The 22,484-nt window shown below is 46.6% G+C and overlaps 1 protein-coding gene across 1 annotated transcript in view; it reads left to right on the plus strand.

Annotated features, from left to right (window-relative positions):
• PSAT1 (phosphoserine aminotransferase 1) overlaps positions 1-22,484 on the plus strand; it is a 32,813-nt gene that overhangs the window by 6,406 nt on the left and 3,923 nt on the right. The window contains exons 4-7 of the mRNA XM_017892727.1: positions 2,024-2,229; positions 3,607-3,779; positions 5,564-5,733; positions 13,779-13,907. Of these exons, the coding sequence (XP_017748216.1) occupies positions 2,024-2,229; positions 3,607-3,779; positions 5,564-5,733; positions 13,779-13,907 (678 nt within the window). The remainder of the gene's footprint in view (positions 1-2,023; positions 2,230-3,606; positions 3,780-5,563; positions 5,734-13,778; positions 13,908-22,484) is intronic.

Raw genomic sequence — 22,484 nt, forward strand, 5'->3', positions numbered from 1 at the left:
AAAAAAAAAAAAAAAAAAAAAAGGAAAATGAAGTGGCGGGCACCACTTAGTCCTGCTGAATCAGAATCTCCGGAGAGACTTGTTTTTAACAGGCTCTTTGGGTAATTGTAAGAGTTCTGAACTCTAGGAACTGCTGCCTAGACGAAATCTCCTGGGTTATCTGCACTGCCTTTCCTATCCAGAGGACGCCTTATTCTTAAATAGATTGCTATTTAAAGGAGAGATTTTTATATATTATATAAACATGTTCATATAACATGTTTATGTTCACATAAACCTACAAATATGGCAAGTTTGAAAGCATACCATTTTTTTTTTCCTGTTCACAAAAATAATGCACATTTATGGTAGAAAGTTTAGGAAAAACATTGTAGCTCACAACTCAACTGGAATTAACTTTAACCCCACTAATCAGGGATAATCACTAATATGTTAGGACCCATTCTTGCGTTATTACATTAACAAAATTTGAATTATACTTATTTCAAGTTTTTCAAATTGCTTGATAAAGTGATTCAGATGGGGCAGGCTGGGTGGGATTTCTGTGAGGAGCAGCAGACGCTGATTGCAGTGTGAATGTTCAGAGCTGGTAGCCATCTGCTTGGCCTCTCCCATCCGTTGGCCTGCTGAGTATCATGTCACATTCATAGGACAATCCTGTCCTTCATGGAGTGGGTATTTGGAATATTAGCCTGAAGAGAGATGGCATTTGACCACATGGCTATGAACTTCCTCTGACCGGGGTCCCAGTTCAATTTAAGGGCCTATCTTTTCTTCTCCTAACCTGGTTCCTACCTTGTATACCTGTACCTAGACCTCGGCCTGGTTTCCTTCCATCTAATTCTTGGCCTTGTTAACCGCCCTGCATCTGAATAATGTGAACCTGGAACTCTGTCTTGGGTTATCAGTCTTCCCAGCTGCTGAGAACCTCATGGCTAGACTCTCCTAAGACCTGCTGGTTGCTTGCTATCCTACTAAGCACTGAATGTAGGTCATGCATCTTTCAGGACAAGATATTTACACACCTACCACCCCATTCCCCAAGACCCTGCCACGATGCCTTGCCCTTTATTAATTTACCTCTATATCTTTGCTGGAGCTCTGTTCCCTGGCCATCTGGCTTCTGTACACCTATTCCCAGGCTCTGACCTTACTCAAAGGCTTGGGTCCAGTTTCCATAGCCTTGTCCTTTTGGAGCTGGGCTTATTTCTACTGCCTGCAGCCATTCTCATCGTTATCTTAATTTTTCATCCTGGAGTCAAAGAATTTTGCTTTTTATTTTGATGTATAATAGATATATGGTTTCATGGCCAGGCCTAAAACATTATCAAAACCTCCTGCCCAACATCCACCTGGTTCATAACATGGTGCATAGCACAGGATTATTGTTTGTAAGTTATAAGACCCGCAACTCACTGGCTTAAGTAAAAAAGAAATGTATTATCTCACCTAACAGATAAATGCAGGAGGATTTAGGTGCTTCTAAATGATTGCAGGAAGGTGATTTTCCCACATCTTCTGGCTCTGCTTTCTTATGTGTTCTCTTCACTGTGTGGCCACCACTGGTTGCAGGATCAGCTCCTACAAGTTTCTTCTTTCCCTCAATAGAAACAGCTTTCCTTACCAAGAAGTTCGAGTAAAGGTCTCAGTACCAAATTCCATTGGCCAGCCTGGGGCAGGTGCTCATCCCCTTGAGCCGGGGCTGACCACAGTTGAACCATGTGGACTGAGAGTGGCAGAGGGGTAATTTCCTAAAGGAACATCAGGCTGTTGTCACTAGGAAGAGGAGGAAGACCTGCAGGTCCAACAGTCACCCTAGGCTTTCAACACAGTCTCCAGTAAATAGTTGTTCAAGGATTGCATAAATAAATGAGTAAATTAGGGAAGACAAAGTAGTATTGGAACATTACCATATTTCTTGTAGTAAATCCACCCAAGGTAAAGCACTTGGTAGAGCATCACTTGTTCTTAATCTTTGACCACATGAGTTTATGTATTTACTGTTACCTGTGCTTCTGCCCAGAGCCGTTCCAGACAACTATAAGGTGATTTTTTTGCAAGGAGGTGGGTCTGGCCAGTTTGGTGCTGTCCCCTTAAACCTGATTGGCTTGAAAGCAGGAAGATGTGCGGACTATGTGGTGACAGGAGCTTGGTCAGCTAAGGCCGCAGAAGAAGCCAAGAAGTTTGGGACTATAAATATCGTTCACCCTAAACTTGGGAGTTATACAAGTAAGTTCTGGGAGCTGAGCTGGGTGGTGAAATGCTGACTGGTGGGTTACCCCAACCCAGGGCAATCTGTAGTTTTCAGTTCTTTTCTGCCCTTGTCAGTTGTTATTTCATTACCATTTAGATTGGGTGGCTGTACTAGCTAAAACTAGAGCCTATGCATACTCTTATTTTATTTTATTTTCTGTTTTTTTTTCTAGACAGAGTTTTGCTCTGTCACCGAGGCTAGAGTGCAGTGGCATAATCTCAGCTCACTGCAACCTCCGCCTCCCAGGTTCAGGCAATTCTTCTGCCTCAGCCTCCCAAGTACCTGGGATTACAGGCACCTGCCACCACACCTGGCTAATTTTTGCATTTTTAGTATAGACGGAGTTTAACCATGTTGGCCAGGCTGCTCTTGAACTCCTGACCTCAGGTGATCCGCCTGTCTCAGCCTCCCAAAGTGCTGGGATTACAGGCGTGAGCCACTGTGCCTGGCCTATGCATACTCTTACTGCAGAAGCTAGTGAGTAGTTAGTAGTAGTTTTTCAGCTAATTAGCTGAAAAAGTCCAGGGGCTGGTTTGGCTTTAGATGTGGCCTGATCAGGGGCCCCAACAATGTCTCCAGGACCTGGTGGCTCCACAGGCAGAAAAAGCTGTCCGTTTCTTGAAAGGTGGCTGCAGCTGCTCCTGACCTTATATTCTCCCAAGTTTCAATGCCTTTGTGGAGCATTGCCGGTAACAGTCTCATGTCTCCTGTGCCCTATTCTGAATCAGTCCCTGTGGCTGTGCCTGAGTTGCATCCTCCCTCTGGGCTGTGGGTTTCACTGGCCCCCCTGAAACTACATGGGCTGAGAGTGGGTGAGGGCTGGGGTCCCAAAAAGAAGCTACTAGTCCATCAATGGATGTAGGGTAGATGGATACTGGGTGACAAGTAAAAACTCAGATATCTCCCATGCCTTTTGAAAAAATTTACTTTATTTTATTCTGCTGAGACACAGTCTTTGTATGTTGCCCAGGTTGGAGTATAGTGGCTCTTCACAGGCATGGTCATAGCACACTGTAGCCTGCAGCTCCTGGGCTCATGTGATCCTCCTGCCTTAGCCTCCTAAGTAGCTGGGACTATAGGCACATACTACCATGCCCAGCCTCCCATGCCATTTTTGAAGATGATTTGTTCCCAGTAAAAGTCAAAAGGTTGGATCGCTCATCCTCTCAGGATGTTGGTAACGATGGTAACAAAAGATGAGATTGGGAGGGTGCTTTCACTTATGCAATGCTTTGAAGTCAGTTGGTCTTTCCCTGTTAGGGGAGGCCTGTCAGTCTCCGGGTTGACTCCCATCTGTGTAAGAAAAGAGGAGAGTGAAAAGTGCAAAGTCTCAAACTTGTCTTCTATGATAGAAATTCCAGATCCAAGCACCTGGAACCTCAACCCGGATGCCTCCTATGTGTATTATTGCGCAAACGAGACAGTGCATGGTGTGGAGTTTGACTTTATACCCGATGTCAAGGGAGCAGTACTGGTTTGTGACATGTCCTCAAACTTCCTGTCCAAGCCAGTGGATGTTTCCAAGGTAGAGTATAAAAGGCAGGGTCGGGGGAAGCCACTGACTCGGTTTCTGCAGGGACATTTTAATATATACAAGAGCGGGAAGAACCATGGGTGTTTGGGGCCTGCAGAACCCCTGAGCCAGGGCAGCTGCCAGTGAGCAGGCTGCCAGGTATGAATCCCCAGCTGTTGCAGTGCCTGAGTCCTGCTGTTCCCAGCCTCGTGATGATGATTGCCTGGCAGGATCCCACTCGAGTCCTTGGGGGACTACCTGCTTTTGAGAGTGGTTCTTAGAAACTTGTTTGGTCAACAGACGGGGAGTGACTTGTCTTCAAGAGCAGATGCAGATTATCCCGAGCCCAGGGGACCTGTGTGAGAGAGCTTCCCCTTGCCTGGTACCCACCTCCAGAAGCGTCAACAGGATACTGTTTTATGAGTGGCTCGCCAAGGCAGGGCAGTGGGACCCGTGCTCTAGGTACATGCCCCAGGGGGCGATGCGGGTAAAGAATCTAAGAATAACAGTTGAACTGACTGAGTGGTATTCTGCCTTTTTACTTGGGAAAATATATACTTATAATAAATTTTACCATTTAATATAAAATGTACCATCTTAACCATTTTGAAGTGTACTGTTCAGTGGCATTAAGAGTATTCACACTGTTGTGCAGACATCACCACCATCCATCTCCAGAACTTTCACATCTTACCAAATGAAAGTCTGTATGTTAAACAGTAACTCCCTCTCTCCCTGCCCTCCAGCCCCTGGCAGCCTCCATTCTAGTTTCTGTCTCTGTGAATTTGACTACTCTAGGTACCTCCTAGAAGTGAATCATGTACTATTTGTCCTTTTGTGTCTGGCTTATTGCACTTAGCAGAATGTCTTCAAGGTTTGTCCATGTTGTAGTGTGTGTCAGAACTTCCTTTCTTTTTTAAGGCTGAATAATAATTGTTTAGATATACTGTATTTGGTTTATGGCCTGCTTTTCATTATCGCCAGGCACTGGCAATTTTAAATAACTATAAATTACTTTCCCCCACCCCCAACTTCCTGCCGACGCTCAGTTTTCCTAAGGGTTTCATGGAGAGAGTCATGGGAGTGGGTTTTGTGTCTTGCACAACAGAATTACCTAAAGTACCTGTAAACATCTGTTTTCTATAATTTCTTCTCCCTCAGGCAGCTTGTCCCATCCCTTCTCTTTGTCATAGCAGTCCCTTGTCCCTTTCTCAGCACCTTCTGACTGTCCTTTTATACAGATGTAAATAGATTAAAAAATCTGTTTCGACCAGGCGCGGTGGCTCACGCCTGTAATCCTAGCACTTTGGGAGACCGAGGAGGTCAGATCACGAGATCAGGAGTTCAAGACCAGCCTGGCCAACGTGGTGAAACCCCGTCTCTACTAAAATACAAAATTCGCTGGGCATGGTGCTTCTTATTAGGGAGAGTTAAAAAAAAAATCTGTTTCTTCTCTTCTTATGAGGGAGAGTTAGAGGCCCCACTTTAAAGATTGATTTGGGGGTAGAAAGGAGGTATGCAGAGCAAATGTGAGTATGTGCCAGGACCTTGCAGTGGTGGGCTTGGGTTAGCCCCACCCAGGGGAGGACCAGACCGACAGATCATCCTCAGGCTTTGGAACTCTGAGTATGGGTTTGCCATCCAGATGGAGATTGCTTTAGAGCATCAACTCCTCCCTACACAGGATACAGTCATTTCCTTAAAGAAATTGTGCTTTGGGAAGAGTTGGGAAGTTTGCGTACATGTATGAAAAATGGCCAAATCCTTCTTAAACAGCATATCTTTCTCTTTTTAAGTTTGGTGTGATTTTTGCTGGTGCCCAGAAGAATGTTGGCTCTGCTGGGGTCACCGTGGTGATTGTCCGTGATGACCTGCTGGGCTTTGCCCTCCGAGAGTGCCCTTCGGTCCTGGAATACAAGGTGCAGGCTGGAAACAGCTCCTTGTACAACACGCCTCCATGTTTCAGGTAACTCTGGGAGTCAGTCTTGTGGACCCAGGGAGGGGTCTCACTATTTTTCATCAAAGCAGAGGTTGTATTTTAAAGTAAAGGCATGTAAGGCTGGGCAGGGTGGCTCATGCCTATAATCCTAGCAATTTGGGAGGCCGAGGTGGGTGGACCACTTGAGATCAGGAGCTAGAGACCAGCCTGACCAACATGGTGAAACCCTGTTTCTACCAAAAATACAAAATTATCCAGGCGTGGTAGCACACACACCTATAATCCCAGCTACTCAGGAGGCTGAGGCAGGAGAATCGCTTGAGCTGGGGAGGCAGAGGTTGCAGTGAGCCGACATGGCACCATTGCACTCCAGCCTAGGTGACAGAGGGAGACTCCATCTCTAAATAAATAAGTAAAATAAAGTAAAGCATGTTTCCAGGAGCCGGTGACCAAATGCCCCAGATATCTTATCAGATTCTCTGCCCAGCTCACCTCTCCCTCTGTACCCTCTCTTTACTATTTGATCAGCTTTTCCTCTTGCTCTTTTTTGGGGATGTTGGTTTTTGTTTGGTCTTGGTAATCCAGGACCTGGTGGTTCACCATTAACCCAAAAGCTCTCTATACATGAGGTGCTGTGGCCTGCATCTCAAACAGCCAGTGCAGCTTTAGAGAAGAACTTTCAAAGGCTTTGCCTCCCCTGCTTTCATTTGTTTCTCTGCTGGGCCTGCAGGAAGCTGGCTGCCTGACAGAGAACATACTGGCTTAAATACCTTTCTGGGATTTTGTTTTGTTTTGTTTTTTATTTTTTTATTTTTTGAGATGGAGTCTCTCGCTCTGTCGCCAGCATGGAACGTGCAGTGGCCAGAGTCTCAGCTCGAACTGCAAGCGTCCCGAGCCTCCCAGTTCACGCCATCTCCTGGCTCAGCCTCCCGACGTAGCTGGGACCTACAGCGCGCCCGCCAATCGCCCGGCTAGTTTTGTTGTAATTTTTTAGTAGAGACGGGGTATTCACCGTGTTCGCCCAGGATGGTCTCGATCATCACATGACCTCCGTGACACACCCGTTCCTACTCCGGCCTCACCAAGTGGTGCTGGGATTACAGGCTTGAGCCACCGCAACCTGGGCCTTGTTTTCGTTTTTTTTTTTTGAGACGGAGTCTCGCTCTGTCACCAGGCTGGAGTGCAGTGGCACGATCTGGACTCACTGCAACCACTGCCTCCCAGGTTCAAGCGATTCTCCTGCCTCAGCCTCCCGAGTAGCTGGGATTACAGGTGCATGCCACCACGCCCAGCTCATTTTTGTACTTTTAGCAGAGACGGGGTTTCACCATGTTGGCCAGGCTGCTCTTGAACTCCTGACCTCAGGTGATCCACTGGCTTCTACCTCCTAAACCGCTGGGATTACGGGCATGCGCCACCGCGCCCGGCCAACATCTTTCTGTTTTTCAGCCTAATCTGGAGGGGTCCTCTTAGCCTGGCTCTCATTCGCTGAGTGGGGGCTGCGTTGCGGCACTTCAGGGAGAGCAAGGTTGCCCCGCCTCAGGATCCTGTAACTCCCAAACTTGGGTATTTTGAGAAAATCGTCATGACTCTTAAGATTTACAATTGCCTAAGAGAGTCTAGTATTTACTAGCTGTGTGACCTTAGGCAAGTCACTTAACATGTCTGTGTAGTAGATTCTAGAAGTAATAATAGTACCCCTTTCATTGGGTTGCTGTGAAGATTAAATGAGTTGGGATATACATATATTTTATTTATATATATACACACATTTATTTATATGCATGTGTGTGTGTGTATATACATATATATATGTATATGGCCTACTGGGACACAAGAACTGGGCAGGCTGAGTGGTGAGGGTGCAGGTGGGAACCTCAAGTGCTGGCCTCCTGGAGAAGGGGCCAAGGTGCCAGGCTGCACATGGCAGGTGGAGGGAGAGGAGGCCATACTTACTTGTTTGGAGATGGGGCCAGGGCCTGCCTTGCAGCTAGAGGAGGCTTTCAGAGGAGCCCAAGACCATCACCCATTTCAAAAGTGAGAAGGTGGGAGGGGGCAGGAAAAGAGTGCTGTCCCTGAACTGTCCCACAGCCTGTAGGCCAGCAAGTTGTGATCAGGGTACAGCTTGGGGCAGGGCAGACAGTCACCCCGTGGTACCTTCTCCAAGGGTTACCTTGAAGAGCATTTTTTAAAAAAGGAATGAACATGGCTGGGCATGGTGGCTCATGCCTGTAATCCCAGCACTTTGGGAGGCCGAGGTGGGTGGATCATGAGGTCAGGAGTTCAAGACCAGCTGGACCAACATGGTGAAACCCCATCTCTACCAAAAATACAAAAATTAGCTAGGCATGGTGACAGGCACCTGTAGTCCCAGCTACTCAGGAGGCTGAGGCAGGAGAATCCCTTGAACCCGGGAGGCAGAAGTTGCAGTGAGCTGAGATCATGCCACTGCCCTCCAGTCTGGGTGACAGAGCGAGACTCCGTCTCAAAACAACAACAACAACAACAACAACAAACAAAAAAAACATGCAAGTTAGAAAATCCTAGCTCACCCAATGAGAACAAGCTACAAATGGAGACATCAAGATGTGTGCCAAATGCCCTCCTCCGTCCGTGATGTGAGGCTGATGGGGTACCTGGAACCCTTCAGAACTTTGTATCACATAGTAGAGTTCTCGAAATGGCCTTACTTTTGAAAAGAAGCCATGTTTTTTTTTTCCCCCTTGAGTCTAATGACCATAGGCCCTGGGAACTTTGATTTAATTGTGCTGGATAAAACTGCCTTCAAATTGTTGCTCTGTAGCCCTGAGTGATGAACTGGAGTGGAATAAAGAACACGCTGCTGTTCTCTTTAACCCTTCAGTAGAACACACTGACCACAATTACTGGATAGAAGAAAAGATCCCTAAACTTCCCTTCTGACCACACAAAATCTTTTTTACTTACCATGACTAACTGAATACACAAGTGTACATTTGTTTTAGCTGCAATATGAGGTGAAGTAACTAATAAAAATACAAAACAAATAGACCATTAATTTTAGGCCACCTCTTAAAAGAATGGGAACAGGCCGGGCGCGGTGGCTCACATCTGTAATCCCAGCACTTTGGGAAGCCAAGGCAGGTGGATCACCTGAGATCGGGAGTTCAAGACCACCCTGACCAACATGGACAAACCCTGTCTCTACTAAAAATACAAAAATTAGCCAGGTGTGGTGGCACATGCCTGTAATCCAAGCTACTCAGGAGGCCGAGGCAGGAGAATCGCTTGAATCCAGGAGGCAGAAGTCTCGGTGAGCTGAGATTGTGCCATCGCACTCCAGCCTGGGCAACAAGAGCAAAACTCCATCTCAAAAATAATAATAATAAATAAATAAAAGAATGGGAGCATGCAAATTAAGTCTGTGAACCTGTTTGGAGGACTTCACTGGTCCCAGACTACCTTCTCTCAGTGGGATGGAGACGCCTGGAATCCTGGAATCCACAGTGGGGTGTGTAGTGGAGCCAGTTTTGGGAACTTTCCTCTGGGAAAAGTGCTCAGCTCAGTGGTTACATTCACCGGTTCCTGAGAAAACTGTGCCATAACATCAACTTCAGAAGCTCATCTGCAGAGCTGGACTCTTAGAACAGCCAGGGAGAGTTTTCCGAGGGACTTTCTGGTGTCCTTTTCTAAGCCCTGGTGCACAGGGACTATTTTGTATTGCTTAAAAAATTTCTAACAGTAACATACTCTTAGGCTGGGTGCGGTGGCTCATGCCTGTAATCCCAGCACTTTAGGAGGCTGAGGTGGGCAGATCACCTGAGGTCAGGAGTTTGAGACCAGCCTGGCCAACGTGGTGAAACCCTGTCTCTACTAAAAATACAAAAATTAACCAGGGGTGGTGGCGTGCACCTGTAGTCCCAGCTACTCTGGAGGCTGAGGCAGGAGAATCGCTTGAACCTGGGAGGCGGAGGTTGCGTGAGCCGAGATCATGCCGCTGCACTCCAGCCTGGGTGACAGCAAAACTCCGCCTCAAAAAACAAACAAACAAACAGTAACATACTCTCAGCAAAGAATTGCAAGTGGGCAGAGTCACCAGGGTAGCCACTATTCACTGCTTGCTTTGCATCCTAACAGACCCTTAACTGGGCATATGCAAATATACAGTCATATGTTTAATCATGCAAATGGAACTTGAACTTTACTATACGAATTGTTCTGTGAATTCTATTTTTCCACTCTACAATATACCATGGGCATTCTGCTATGTCAGCTCAAATGCCTATTTTTATTTTTTACTTTTAAATTTTATTTTTGTTAGAGACAGGGCCTTGCTCTTGTGTCCAGGCTGGAGTGCAGCAGTGTGATCATAGCTCTCAGTAACCGTAAACTCCTGGGCTCAAGTGATCCTCCCACCTAAGCCTCCTGAGTAGCTAGGACTACAGGCAAGTGCCACCATGCCTGGCTACATTAAAAAAAAAACTTATGGTGACGGAGTCTCAATATGTTGTCCAGGCTGGTCTCAAACTCCTGGCCTCAAGCTATTCTCCCACACTGACCTCCCAAAGTGTTGGGATTACAGGCATGAGCCACCACACCTGGCCCTTTTTTGTTTTAAAATATATACGGTGTCCTGTAGAATGGACATACCTCGGTTTATTTAATCATTTAATAGGGAGAGTTAGGAACCCTATCCTGTGTGTTTGCAGGTGGCATTTTAGAAATGAAGGCATAAATCTGTTAAAAATTTCACACTGGTAGTGAGAAGAATTGAGACCATGCTGTAAGCTGCATAAGCATTTTAGAGCTCTTGTGTTTTCAAGATTTTAGATTGTATGGGAGTTGAAACAGGGGTTAATAAAGAACTGGAAGCCACGAGGGTCTTGTGGTAAGTAGAGTCACAGGGGCTAGACATCAGTGCTATGCAGAGGACTGGGTGGGAGAGGAGGGCAGGACCTCCTACCCCAGGGATGTCTTCAGTCTTCAGGATGGCCTGCTTGCTTCTGATTTGTCTGCCTCTTGTTGAGGCTTCGTAGAGCCAGGTTATGGGTACTGGCTCCAGGCAGCCCCTAAAAGTGGGTGAGCTTTCTGCTAGACTTGCCTGCTCAGATTCATTCAGAAAGCCAGAGAGCATGGGCGGCGAGTGTGAGTGCAGCAGCCAGCTAGGGGTTCAGGCGTCGGTACTGAGGTCTGGCTAGGACGGTGAATCTGACATGGGCCCTTGCTGCACTTTGGATTTAGAGAAACTAAATCCACAGTGCAGCAAGGGCCCAGGTCAGCTCTGAAACCCTGGGATAACACAGAACTGCAGGCAAAAGCGAAGCTTGGTCACCTGGAAGTATTGTTGGTGACCTGGCACAGGGTGACGCTGCTTGGATTCAATCACATGGCAGGGTGTGTTTCTGTGGTTCTGGGTGGAGGTAGGGGGTGAGCAGGCTGCAGGTGTGGGAGAGGAGCAGTTGGAAGTGAAGTGGGGATTGTAGAGCATCTGCTGAACAGAGGGCTGGGCAGCCTCGTGTCTGGAATGCACACCCACATGCATGTGTGCAGTGTGCTGGACTTGGCCACTGTGACTGGTGTGTGGTGATAGCCCTGCAGTCCCACTTGCAGGGGAGCTAGTGACTGGGGCCCTGCAGCCCCTGGCAAAGCAGAGGGCCTGGATACTTGTGGGAAGAGCTTGCACTCTTGGAGTCAGACAGGCTGGAGTTGGAGTCCTGGCTTTAAGCTGCTCACCAGATGACTTGAGGCAAGTTAAGCTCTCTGAGCCTCAGTTTCCTCATCTGGAAAATGGGATGATGGTGTCTCTAACCCGAGGATTATTGTGATCAATGAAAATAAGCTGAGGCCACAGTAGACTTCAGGAAGTACTCATTCCCTTCTCTTATTTTCTCTTTTCTTTCTCTTTTGTCCCTCTGACTTCTTGGACGTTAGCCAGAGAGCTAGCGCTGAGGCTGTGGATTTCTCAGGGGCTGTTTTCTCTTCCACTCTGCCTTCCCTTTCTGCCAGCAGCCACTCTTGCTCTCTCTTCCCAGGGCTGTGGGGAGGTAGGCTGGGGAAGCTTCAGGAGAGGTTGTTGGATGTTTGTGGATGCTGTCTGCTCCCTGCCTAAGCCCCCTCTGGGCAGCCCGGTGTTGGCTTTTGCCAACATGAGCTGGCATGAGCCACCGCACCCAGGCCTTGGGTCTCACTTGAGACAGTGAATGAGCCAGTTGGTATAGGGGGCTTCCCTGTGACAAGCTGCTGGCTGTTAGAGCATTTTCCAGACCCCGTCACCTCCCCTCCTGTTAATAAAGGAGGAAGCAGCTGGGTATCCCCACCCCAGATCTTAGCTGAGCATCGACTCCCAATACATTTTTGCACAATTCCCATAGAGGACCTTTGATCACACCTCTGGAGAGGGCATAGTTGGCCGCTGACCTCCAGACTCTCTGCTCAAGGGAGGTGGTGTCTTCCCTGGGCAACCTCTGCTCCTGTGCCTTCGGCTTTTACTGAGTACACGTGGAGCCTTTAGCACCTTCTCAAGGAGAGGGGCTTTCAGACTGGGGAAAACCACGCACTGCTCCTCAGTGTTTCATATTTTCAGCTTGTTTGAAGGGACTACTGACTACCATTTGTGTGGCCCACCTGCCACGTGCCAGGCCCTGTGCTAAGCACTGGTCTGGCAGGAAAAATTTGAAACACTTGGTTCAGAAAGGGACGGTCCTGAGCTGCGGGAAGGGCTGAGGTGCAGCTGGACTTCCTGGAACCAGGGACACGAATCCTCCTCCATCTGCTCTCCACTTCTGATCCTGGTTTCTCACAGCGGGAATGTTGGCTTCATTTTCAGATGGGTCTTCTTCAGATGTTTCCTAGAAACATGATTCCCTAGGGCTCTCATATCCTGTCTTGCAGTTGCACTAATATTCTGCCTCTTTCTCTGCTCTCCCCACTCCCAGTTGAGAAAATCTCAGGGAAGGCCCTGTTTGGCCCAGTTAGGTCCCATGCCCAACTCTGAGACCAGGGAGTCAGGGGCCTTGCTGGACCTGCATACTGGCTGGAGGGTGGAGTTGGGAAGAGCAGGGTGGATAAAATGCTACGTGTCCACCACAGGTAGGTGAATCTCCTGGTTCCAGATGGGAAAGCTGAGGTGACTAATCCTGGGTAGTTTGTTAGTGAGTGGTTGCCCTGCAACGGGAGTCAGGGCTGGGACGGGGAACCCATCCTTTTAACCACTCTGCCACAGTGCTGTCTGCTGGCTGGAAGGCACTGTGCTAAGGCTGTGGGTAGAAAAGATGAACAGTGTGGGCTTCTAGCCTTCCAAGACCACAGAGGCCAAACCACAGGCACATAGAAACTTAAAATAAAGGAGCAAGTGGAAAAAAATGATGCAGGAAATATGGGCAGTTTGCTCTGGGCGTTCAGGAAGTGAAGAGCTTGCTCTGGGTAGGGACAGGATTGGGGTCTGCTGATGCCTTCTGGTGGAGATAAGGAAGTGTGTTCTGGCTGTCAAGAAGAGTTTACATTAGGGCTTGAGCTGGACAAGGAGGGACTGATATGATGTTTAGTGAAAAATCTCATTAAACCTTTTTCTGAATGGCCCTCAGGGGTCTAGAATTGGATTGACCCTAGTCCTTGCTTGATGACATGCTCTTGTTCACATGAGCCCTGCTTTTGTCTTGTGTATTTTATTTATCTTTTTTTGGAGACAGGGCCTCACTCTGTCACCCAGGCTAGAGTGCATTGGTGTGTGTGATCATAGCTCACTGCAACCTCAAACCCCTGGGCTCAAGCATTCCTCCCTGCTCTGCCTCCCAAGTAGCTGGGACTATAGGCACATGCTATCACGCCCAAATAATTTTTCATTTTTTAATGGAGGTGGGTCTTGCTATGTTGCCTAGGCTGGTTTCTAACTCCTGGCTTCCAGCGATCCTTCCGCCTCAGTCTTCCAAAGTGCTGGGATTATGGGCGTGAGCCACTACATCTGACTGTCTTGTCTGTTTCAAATAATGCCTTTAAGTCTGTTTTAATGGAACTTAAACAGCAGTTTGCTTGAATATAGTTCTACTTTTGCAAAGATGAGCTAAATGGATTTTTTAAAAAAATCTTCATTTTAGCATCTATGTCATGGGCTTGGTCCTGGAGTGGATTAAAAACAATGGAGGTGCCGCGACCATGGAGAAGCTTAGCTCCATCAAATCTCAAATGATTTATGAGATTATTGATAATTCTCAAGGATTCTATGTGTAAGTCAATGGATTTTATCTACTATTTTACCTCTTGTGAATTTAAAACCATGTATATACTGTGTGTGTTTGAAAAGTGGACATATTCACCTTTCTCTGAGACATTAAAATGCTGGTGAGTGTGGGTGGTCCTGGGCTCCATGAGCAAGGGAATGGGTGGTGAGTTCTTCCCTCCTGTACCCCATCCCGGGGCTCTCAGGCTTTGGGACCTGTGTTCCAGTGGGTAGTGATGTTTCTCACACCAAAGACATCACCCTGGGGAAGAATCTCAGTTTACCCCCTGGGGTAGGTCCTGTCTACTCCCTGCTTGCTTTGTACATTTTCTGGGAAAAAACACATGTACTTTCTGGAATGTGTCAATTTAAGGACTCCTGTTAGAGATCTTTGGGATAAATACTCACTCCTGGCCTCCTCTTCTGCGTTATTTCCCTTTTTAAGAAAGTTCACTCCTTTCCTTATTATAAGACAGATGCTGTTATCCCAGAGTCTGAATGGAATTGGCTTTGGCATGGGGTTGACTCCAGTTTAAATATTTCCATGACCAAATGATTAATGAGTATGTCTTACCCACTAGCCCTGCACCTGGGAATTCCGCAGAAAATGTGTGGGTCTTGTATTACTGTCCCGGGGCTGGTGTAATAAAGTACTACAGACTTAGTGGCTCAAAACATCAGAAGACTTATTCTCACTCTTCTGGGGCCAGAAGTTCAAAATCAAAGTGTCAGCAGAGTTTTGCTCCCTCCAGAGAGCCATGCCTTGCCTCCTTCAGCTTCTAGTGGCTCCAGGTGGTCCTTGATTTGTGGCTGCACCACTCCAGCCTCCATATCTGTCTTCACATGGCCTTCTCCTTTCTGCCGTGTCTTCCCTTCTGTCCCTTAAAAAGAGAGGTCTTTGGATTTAGGGCCTATTCCAGATAATCCAGGATGATCTCATGTCGAGATCCTTCACATAATGACATCTGCAAAGGCCATTTTTTCCAAATAGGTCATATTCACAGATAGATTCTGGGGGTTCGGACATGGGCATACCTTTTCAAGGTCACCATTCAATCCACAGCATTAGGCCCTTCACCAAAATGCCAGATGGGAAGCACCTGGTGCAGTGCCTTGGATGCAGAGAAGTGTAACAGGTGGTATTGCTTTTCCCTTTCCCTTAAGGTGGGTACGGGTATACAAAGACCAGACTTTCCGCTGTGTGCATGTATGTGCACCTACACATATACATAAATGCTTAAACTCACCAAACTGAGAACCCCCTTCTTAGTGGTCATTGCTCTTTGGGGTTCAGTCTATTGTAACAAAAATATCTGCTTGATGGTAAGTTGGAAATTTGTCCTCTGTCAGATAATTTAGTGGCCACATGGGACAGACAAAATGCTGCCTCAATCCTAACTTAGAATTGTACTTTTTAGCCAAGATTTAACTAACACATCTCCATAACCACCCATGGGTGGGCAGTGCTGGTGTACTTTTTGGATGACATGCTACTGCCACCTTTGTTCTTGCAATGCTTGTTGCCTGCTTTTGTGAGCTCTTGGCATGCAGTGGTCCTCCTCCAGCTGCAAGCCCAGGGGAGTTAGGCTTGGCAGGATGCCTTGGCCTTTGGGCTCCTTTCCCAGGTATCATCTTGGGGAAGGGATACACACTCTGCATTACTGCCTGTTCTCTGGTTCTGTGCAACAGAGAAGCAAGTGCAGGCTGGGGGCTCGGTGCTGGGGAAACTTCCACCCTAGACCTTGATGTGTCAGTCAGGAGGCCAGGATACCCTGCCTGTGCTCACTGAAGCCATTTAACATGCACAATTAGCAATAGGTATCCAAGGATTTCATAGCCAAGGGCTGAAGAATGTGGCATGAACCTGGAAAAGGGGATATTGTTTGGTTGGAGGTGAAGAGAGGGCTTTTGCATCAGCTTATTATGAGCCCTGGTTATGAGTGGAATTAAGCAGAGAAGAGGGCAGAAAGGTTTAGAGTTCTAACCTTTAGAAAGGTTAGAATCATCCCTGCAAAGGCACTGAGGGAAGAGTGTACAGTGTATTTGGGGAGCAGAGCATGGGCTGCTTGAAGGAGATGGCTTATGCTGGGATTGGAAGGAAGGTCTGTGGAAGCGTGTGAGGATGTGTTTAGTCCACCTATTTATTCATTCATTCGTCTACTCACCCACCCATCCACCCACCTACCCATCTATCCATCCACTCATTCACTTATTCATTCATTCATTCATCCATCTGTCCACTCATTCACCTATACATTCATCCTGTCATCCACTCATCCATCCACCATTGACCCACCTATCCATCTATTCATCCACCACCCACCTACCTATCCATCCATCCACCCACTCACTCATCCATCTACTATCCATTACCCACCCATCCTTCCACCCACCTATTCACCCATCTACCCATTCGCCCATCCACCCATCTATCCACCCGCCCATTCATTCACCCATCCACTCATCCATACATCCATCTGTCCACCCATTCATCCATCCATTCATTCATCCATCCACTCATCTACCCATGCACTCATCCATCAATCATCCATCTATCCATCCATCCATCCATCCATCCCTCCCTCCATCTGCCCATCCATCCATCCATTCACCTACCCACCCACCCACCCACCTATCCATCCATCTACCTACCCATCCACCCTTCCATTTATCCATCCACCCTTCCACCTATCTACCTATCTATCTATCCATCCATCCATCCATCTACTCATTCATCCACCCATCTACCCACCCACTCATCTGTCCATTCACCCTTTTACCTATCCACCCGTCTACCCACTTGTCCATCCATCCATCCATCCATCCATCCATCCATCCGCTCATCCATTCTCCCACCTACCCACCCACCCATCCATCTATCCATCCATCCATCCATCCATCCATCCATCCATCCATCCATCCATCCATAAAATGACTCCTGAGCACCCACTCTGTAGACTAGCCTTGTTCTAGGCTCCTGGAAGACCAAGAAGAATAAATAATCTTCCCTGGCTCCCTAAAAAGTGCTGAGAACCTGAATGTGAGTAAAAGCACTTGATGGTTATAGTGGATGGGAGACCAATTTTTCTATTAGCTTTTAGCTCTATATATTTCTCAGGAGATGTATAGACATGATATTAGAGGACAGAAAGAACGGTGATACCACTGGGAAAAAAATTAAGGGCATCAGGAACAAAATAAGAAAGCATAGAAGGAGTTCTGGGAATCTCCTGAATCCCCCCCACCGCCCCTAGGTCCTTTAACTCCAAGCACTCAACCTGGGCCTCTCCCAGAAGGCAGCCTGCCAAACTAATGTTGCAGGCGGGTCATCTCCTGTGAAATCTGGTCACCCTTCACACCCAGAGCTCTTCACTCATTTATGAACTGCCTTGACCCAGGACTTCCGGTCCTTTTTCAGAATAAACCTCTTTCTGGGAACTCCCACTACCCCTTCGGCTGCCTGCCTGGAAAGCGTCATCCCAGGCACTTGGTGTCCTGTGGAATCTTGTTACTGGAGTAGAGAGGAGGCTCTACTCTGTCTCTCCTCTGTTTACAGCTGGAGACTCCCAGGCACTCACTTAGGTTTTCAGGAAAGTCTTCTTTTCTTTGGAACTATGGAAATAGTTGAGCAACATGGCGCCATGGGAAGCGTGCACTTTTAAAGAGGAATACCTAGAATTAGAATTAGCAATTTACCACCACCTTTGCTCCTCATTTTTGTCTCTGAGAAGATGCATCCCTCCCCACTTCCATGCCTCCTGACTCGTAAGCCAGCTCCTTTACTTAACATGGTTCCAGGTTGTTTGCTGGGGGTTTCACCAGCCCTGCCGGTGACCTTGGCAGGGAATTCTGGGACTAGATAAGACAACCTTCGAAGCCTCCGAGTTGATTCCATAACCCAGTCACCCACACTGTACTGTGCTGACTGACCCCATGTTGAGCCCACGAGGGCTGTTTAGCATCTTGGGCTTAGAAGCCTCGCTTTGCCACTGCGGTGCATGTGACCTCCCGCAAATGACCTAACTGCTCTAAGCCACAGTTTTCTCATCTGTACCATGGAGGTAATGATACGTACTTCTTAAAATTGTCAAGAGAATTAAAAGGAAATGCTTCTGAATCAAGAGTATATAATATAAGGATTGAGAGCATTTTTACATTAAGGATTGAGGACTCTTGTGCTGGTTAATTTGTATAAAGTGCTAGAAACAGTGCTTGGCACATAGGAAGCATTCCTTGCATGTTAGCTCTTAATAGCATTATTTGTGGTTATTGTTATGTAAAGCAATTATGATATTCCTGACACACAGTGCTTATATAATATAAGCTTATGTAATATAATTAATTGTGCATGTGACAGATTCCATGTCTGGATCTGAGGTCAGCTTTATCACCTTATGTGGCTACCAGGCCTTAGGAAAGAGAAGGAGGCACGTGATGGGTCTAGTGAAGACCCTGAAATAAAATGAAGCAGGCAGAGTCCTAGGCACCTTACACTTGTGAATGCCTTTTGTTGTTATCACAACCCTGTGAAGTAGACACTGAGCCTATGCAGCAGAAGCACAAATAGGACAAGGATGCAGCTGGGAAGTGGGAGCAGCCAGGCTATGAACATGGGGCTGGAAGGCTCGTTCCAGAACCTCTGCTGCTATCTAAGTCCAGGAGTGCAGAAGACCTTAAAGAGGCCATACAACTTAAGCCATAAAGTAAAAGAATGACATATTTAATTACATGAACATTTTAAAATTTTATATGGCTTAAGACATCATAAACAGAATTAAAAATGACAGAATGAGAAAGATTTTGTAGTATATAACACATGAAGGTTACTATCCTTAATATAGGCAAGAACCCACAGATGAATGAAAAAGGATAAGGAAATAAAAGTGGGGGTGTGGTGGTTGCTAACAGTATGAGGAAACAACTCAGAAGAAATGCAAGCTGCCTCATAGACAAATGGAAAGATGCCACCTTCATTAGTTCCTTAGGACATGCAGATTAAAACCGTGAGATATGTTTTGCCTTTGATCTGCAGACATTAAAAGGATTGATAACATCTGGTGCCAGTGAGGGAATGCACTTTTGCTGAGAGTATAAATCTGGACAAATTTGAATTATAATGAGATTGCAGCACTCATTATAATTCAAAACTTACATGCGCTTTGACCAAGGATTTTTATGTCTGCACTTTTACCCTTCTGGCAGAATTCCTTCTATGCTTTCTTATTTTGTTCCTGATGCCCTTAATTTTTTTCCTAGGCACTCTGCCTGGGTACAGTGGTGTGCACAAAATTAGGGACCAGCAAGTCCACTGTAGGATGTAATGGTGAAAATACGGAGACGTACCCATCAGTAGGGGTCTGATGAAATAAATTAGGATCTGTGGGTAATATGGAATAATTGCATTGAGAAGGATGAAGCGAGTTTCTTAACAGACATGGGAAGATGACTGTGTTATATCATCAGACCAAAAGGAACAAGAGCAAATATAGAAACAGACAAATCTATGAGTCTTTAAAAACTACAACAAGGCCAGGTGCAGTGGCTATGCTTGTAATCCTAGCACTTTGGGAGTCCAAGGTGGGAAAATTGTTTGACCTCCAAGGAGTTCGAGACCAGCCTGGGCAACATAGTGAGATCTTGTCTCTACAAACAATAATAATAATAATAAAAATTAGCCGGGTGTGGTGGTGCGTGCCTATAGTCCCAGCTACTTGGGAAGCTGAGGCGGGAGGATCGCTTGATCCCAGGAGGTCGAGGCTGGAGGAGGCTGAGATTGGACCACCACACTCCAACCTGAGTGACAGAGTGAGACCCTGTCTCAAACAAAAACAAAAACAAAAAACCTACAACAGTTATATATAAATACGTATATACACATAGACACACATACATGTATACTCGCATATACACACAGATGTACGTGTATATCTAAAACGATCCTGAGGAATGCACAGCAGACTGTTAGGTGAGCCACCTCTGTGGGAAGAGGGGTGGCAGATCTTCATATTTTTATTCTAAATTTTCATAATCGTGTACAAATTTAAAATTAATTCTTTGTTGACAAAACCAGGCAGTAAGGAGAGGCCTACATAGGGTTGCATTTGGTGGGCTTCTCTTCACGTACTCTTCTTTCGCATTGCCTGTGTGTCCGACACATCCTTTCAGAGGGGCCTGACGGTGGAGTGATGTTTCTTCGTCGCCTTCTCATCTCCTGTGACTTTCTTGCGTTCCCTTCTGAGCCTTACCACCTTTGTGGGATGGGTGTCCCTGGCTGAAGGTGTACCTCCGCCATGTTCCCCTCCTCCAGTACCTTGGGAAGTCTCGGTGTGTCTCTGAGCAGCGTGTCTCCTTGGGGACTGCCTAGCATTCTCATCCCCGCAATAGGAAGCGTTTTTCAGTCATGGGGGATCACTGCATTCCTGTCTGACTTCCTGGGGTTCCTCATTTATGTGGTCGCTGAGCCCTTGAGAGGCTGCAGGAAGTCAGGAATGAGGAGGCCTGCCTAGCTCTGTGAATGCAGCTTTCCTAAGTTTCTCTGGCCATGAAACCGCTTTCCCAGAACGCCTGTTGACATCTTCTCTGTGCTCCACCTAGACGTTGGGAAGCGTGGCGCTTTCCCTGGCTCCCACTTGGACTTTCTCCTTAAATCTTTGCAGCCCTGGGATTACCAGCTGGTTCCATGCCCATCCATAGCCCACATAGCCTCTCAGTCTACCTTGGCCCCTTCTCCTACCTCACCCCTCAACCCATTCAAACAGCAGACTTAGTCACCTCTGAAATTCGGTGTTAACTCCAGGGACTGCTCACTGGGGAGCAGGAGCTAGATCCAGCCCACAGTGGTGCTTGACAGGGGTCACCCGTGTTTAAAAACACAATTGGAGCCAACATTGGGCTCTTGGAAGATACTTAGAGATCTGGTTTCTTATTCCATAATCCATGTGCCTCTGAAATTGGGAAAAAGAAACTTTGACAGAGACAGCCATATGTTTCAGGAAAAAAAAAGGGAGAGCCTCGTTTTCACACTAGTCCTCCACATTTAAAATGTGAGAGCTCGTTTGCACCTTCCACACCGGCCTGTCCAACTCATTTATGTGAATAGTGCGGGGACCTGCTGGCTTTGAGTTTGCCGCCCATGCTTGAAGCTCCTCAGTGCCGGCACCTTGGTACAGGCCCTAGCTCTTTTGACCTAGAAAGTTGTTTTTTTCTTTTTTTCAGCCATTTCCTTTTTTTAGTTTACAGTTTGCATTCAGTGCAAACCCATAGCATGAGACATTACTATGAATCAAAGCGTAAATACACAAACACAATATACAATCCAAAATAGACGTGCAACCTTCAGGAATGAAGCAGAAAACAGGTTCATTCACATGCACAGTAGCATCAGGGCTGTGTGATCTGGTTGTTCCCATGTAGCTTCCTAAAAGTGGAAAAAAATGACTTTGGTCATTTTAGACTACCGTGGCCATATTAGATACTGGAACCCTAGAAAGTTCTTCATAAAAGCTTTCCAGCAGGTCTGTGGGTTCCCAGTTTCTTCACCCCTGTCTCTCCTCTATGTGCTATAATTGTTTTTCTAAAACACAGACCACATTTTGTTATACAAACTGGATTACTCCTCATTGCTCAAGGATCCAGTCCAGTTCCCAGCAGGGCACTCCACAGCCCCGGCCCTGTGGGTCTTCCCAGCCACCCCAGCCAGGAAGCCAGTGCTCCAGTTAAGTCAGCAGACTTGCTGGAAGCCTTTGTGCCTTTGCAGATGCAGCTGTCTGCCAGATGCCCTTCCTTCTCATCTGTTGTAACCACGCTGCGTCCCCTCCCCTGAAAGCTGTCAACCTTGCCTCTGCATAATTCCTTATCTGGCATCTCTGCCTTTGCAGCCCTTGGCTGTCACAGCACTTCTTACGTATAATTGTGATTCCCTCCGGAGCTATCTCTCTGTAGATTGGGAGCAGTTAATTTCCTTTCATCTTTTTTCCTACCCCCAGCCCCATACTAGAGACATTCTCCCATGGGTAGTGCATAAATATTTGTTGCATGACAATTTAGTCTTTAATTTCTTGCTTTTATGACATTATTGTTTTGTAATATCTTCTACTTTCATGATAGGATGGGTAAATTGGAGGGAGAGGAACTGTAAATACAGATGCTTAATTCTTCCTGCTTTCAATTTTTTTTCTCTTAAGTTAAATGTGCTTTTTGTTGCTCCACGTCTCTGATTGAAGCCTCACATTGGGAGCCTGAGGCAGTGGAATATCAAAAGAGGGTAGCCGCTGAATGTTTAATTTCAGTGTCAGCCATGAAACCTACCACTTCGAATAGTGGGGCCTGGAATTCAGGCTCAAAGTCTTTTCCACATATTTGGTTTCCCCTTTGGCCTCTCTTTTGCTCGAAGGTGTGTTCTAGACTCTCATTAACTTTAATAAGAATTATGGATGTTCCCTTAGGGGGCCTCTCACACTGCCTTTATTTGCTGTAATTTTAATGAATTCTACCCATAGAAGTGTAAGAATAAAATAGGATATACTTAAGCAAAGGGAAAGAGAGGGTTATTACACATTGCACCTTTTTTTTTTTTTTTTTTTTT

This window comes from Rhinopithecus bieti, unplaced genomic scaffold, assembly GCF_001698545.2.
Source record: "Rhinopithecus bieti isolate Rb0 unplaced genomic scaffold, ASM169854v2 scaffold_19708, whole genome shotgun sequence".
NCBI lineage: Eukaryota > Metazoa > Chordata > Mammalia > Primates > Cercopithecidae > Rhinopithecus > Rhinopithecus bieti.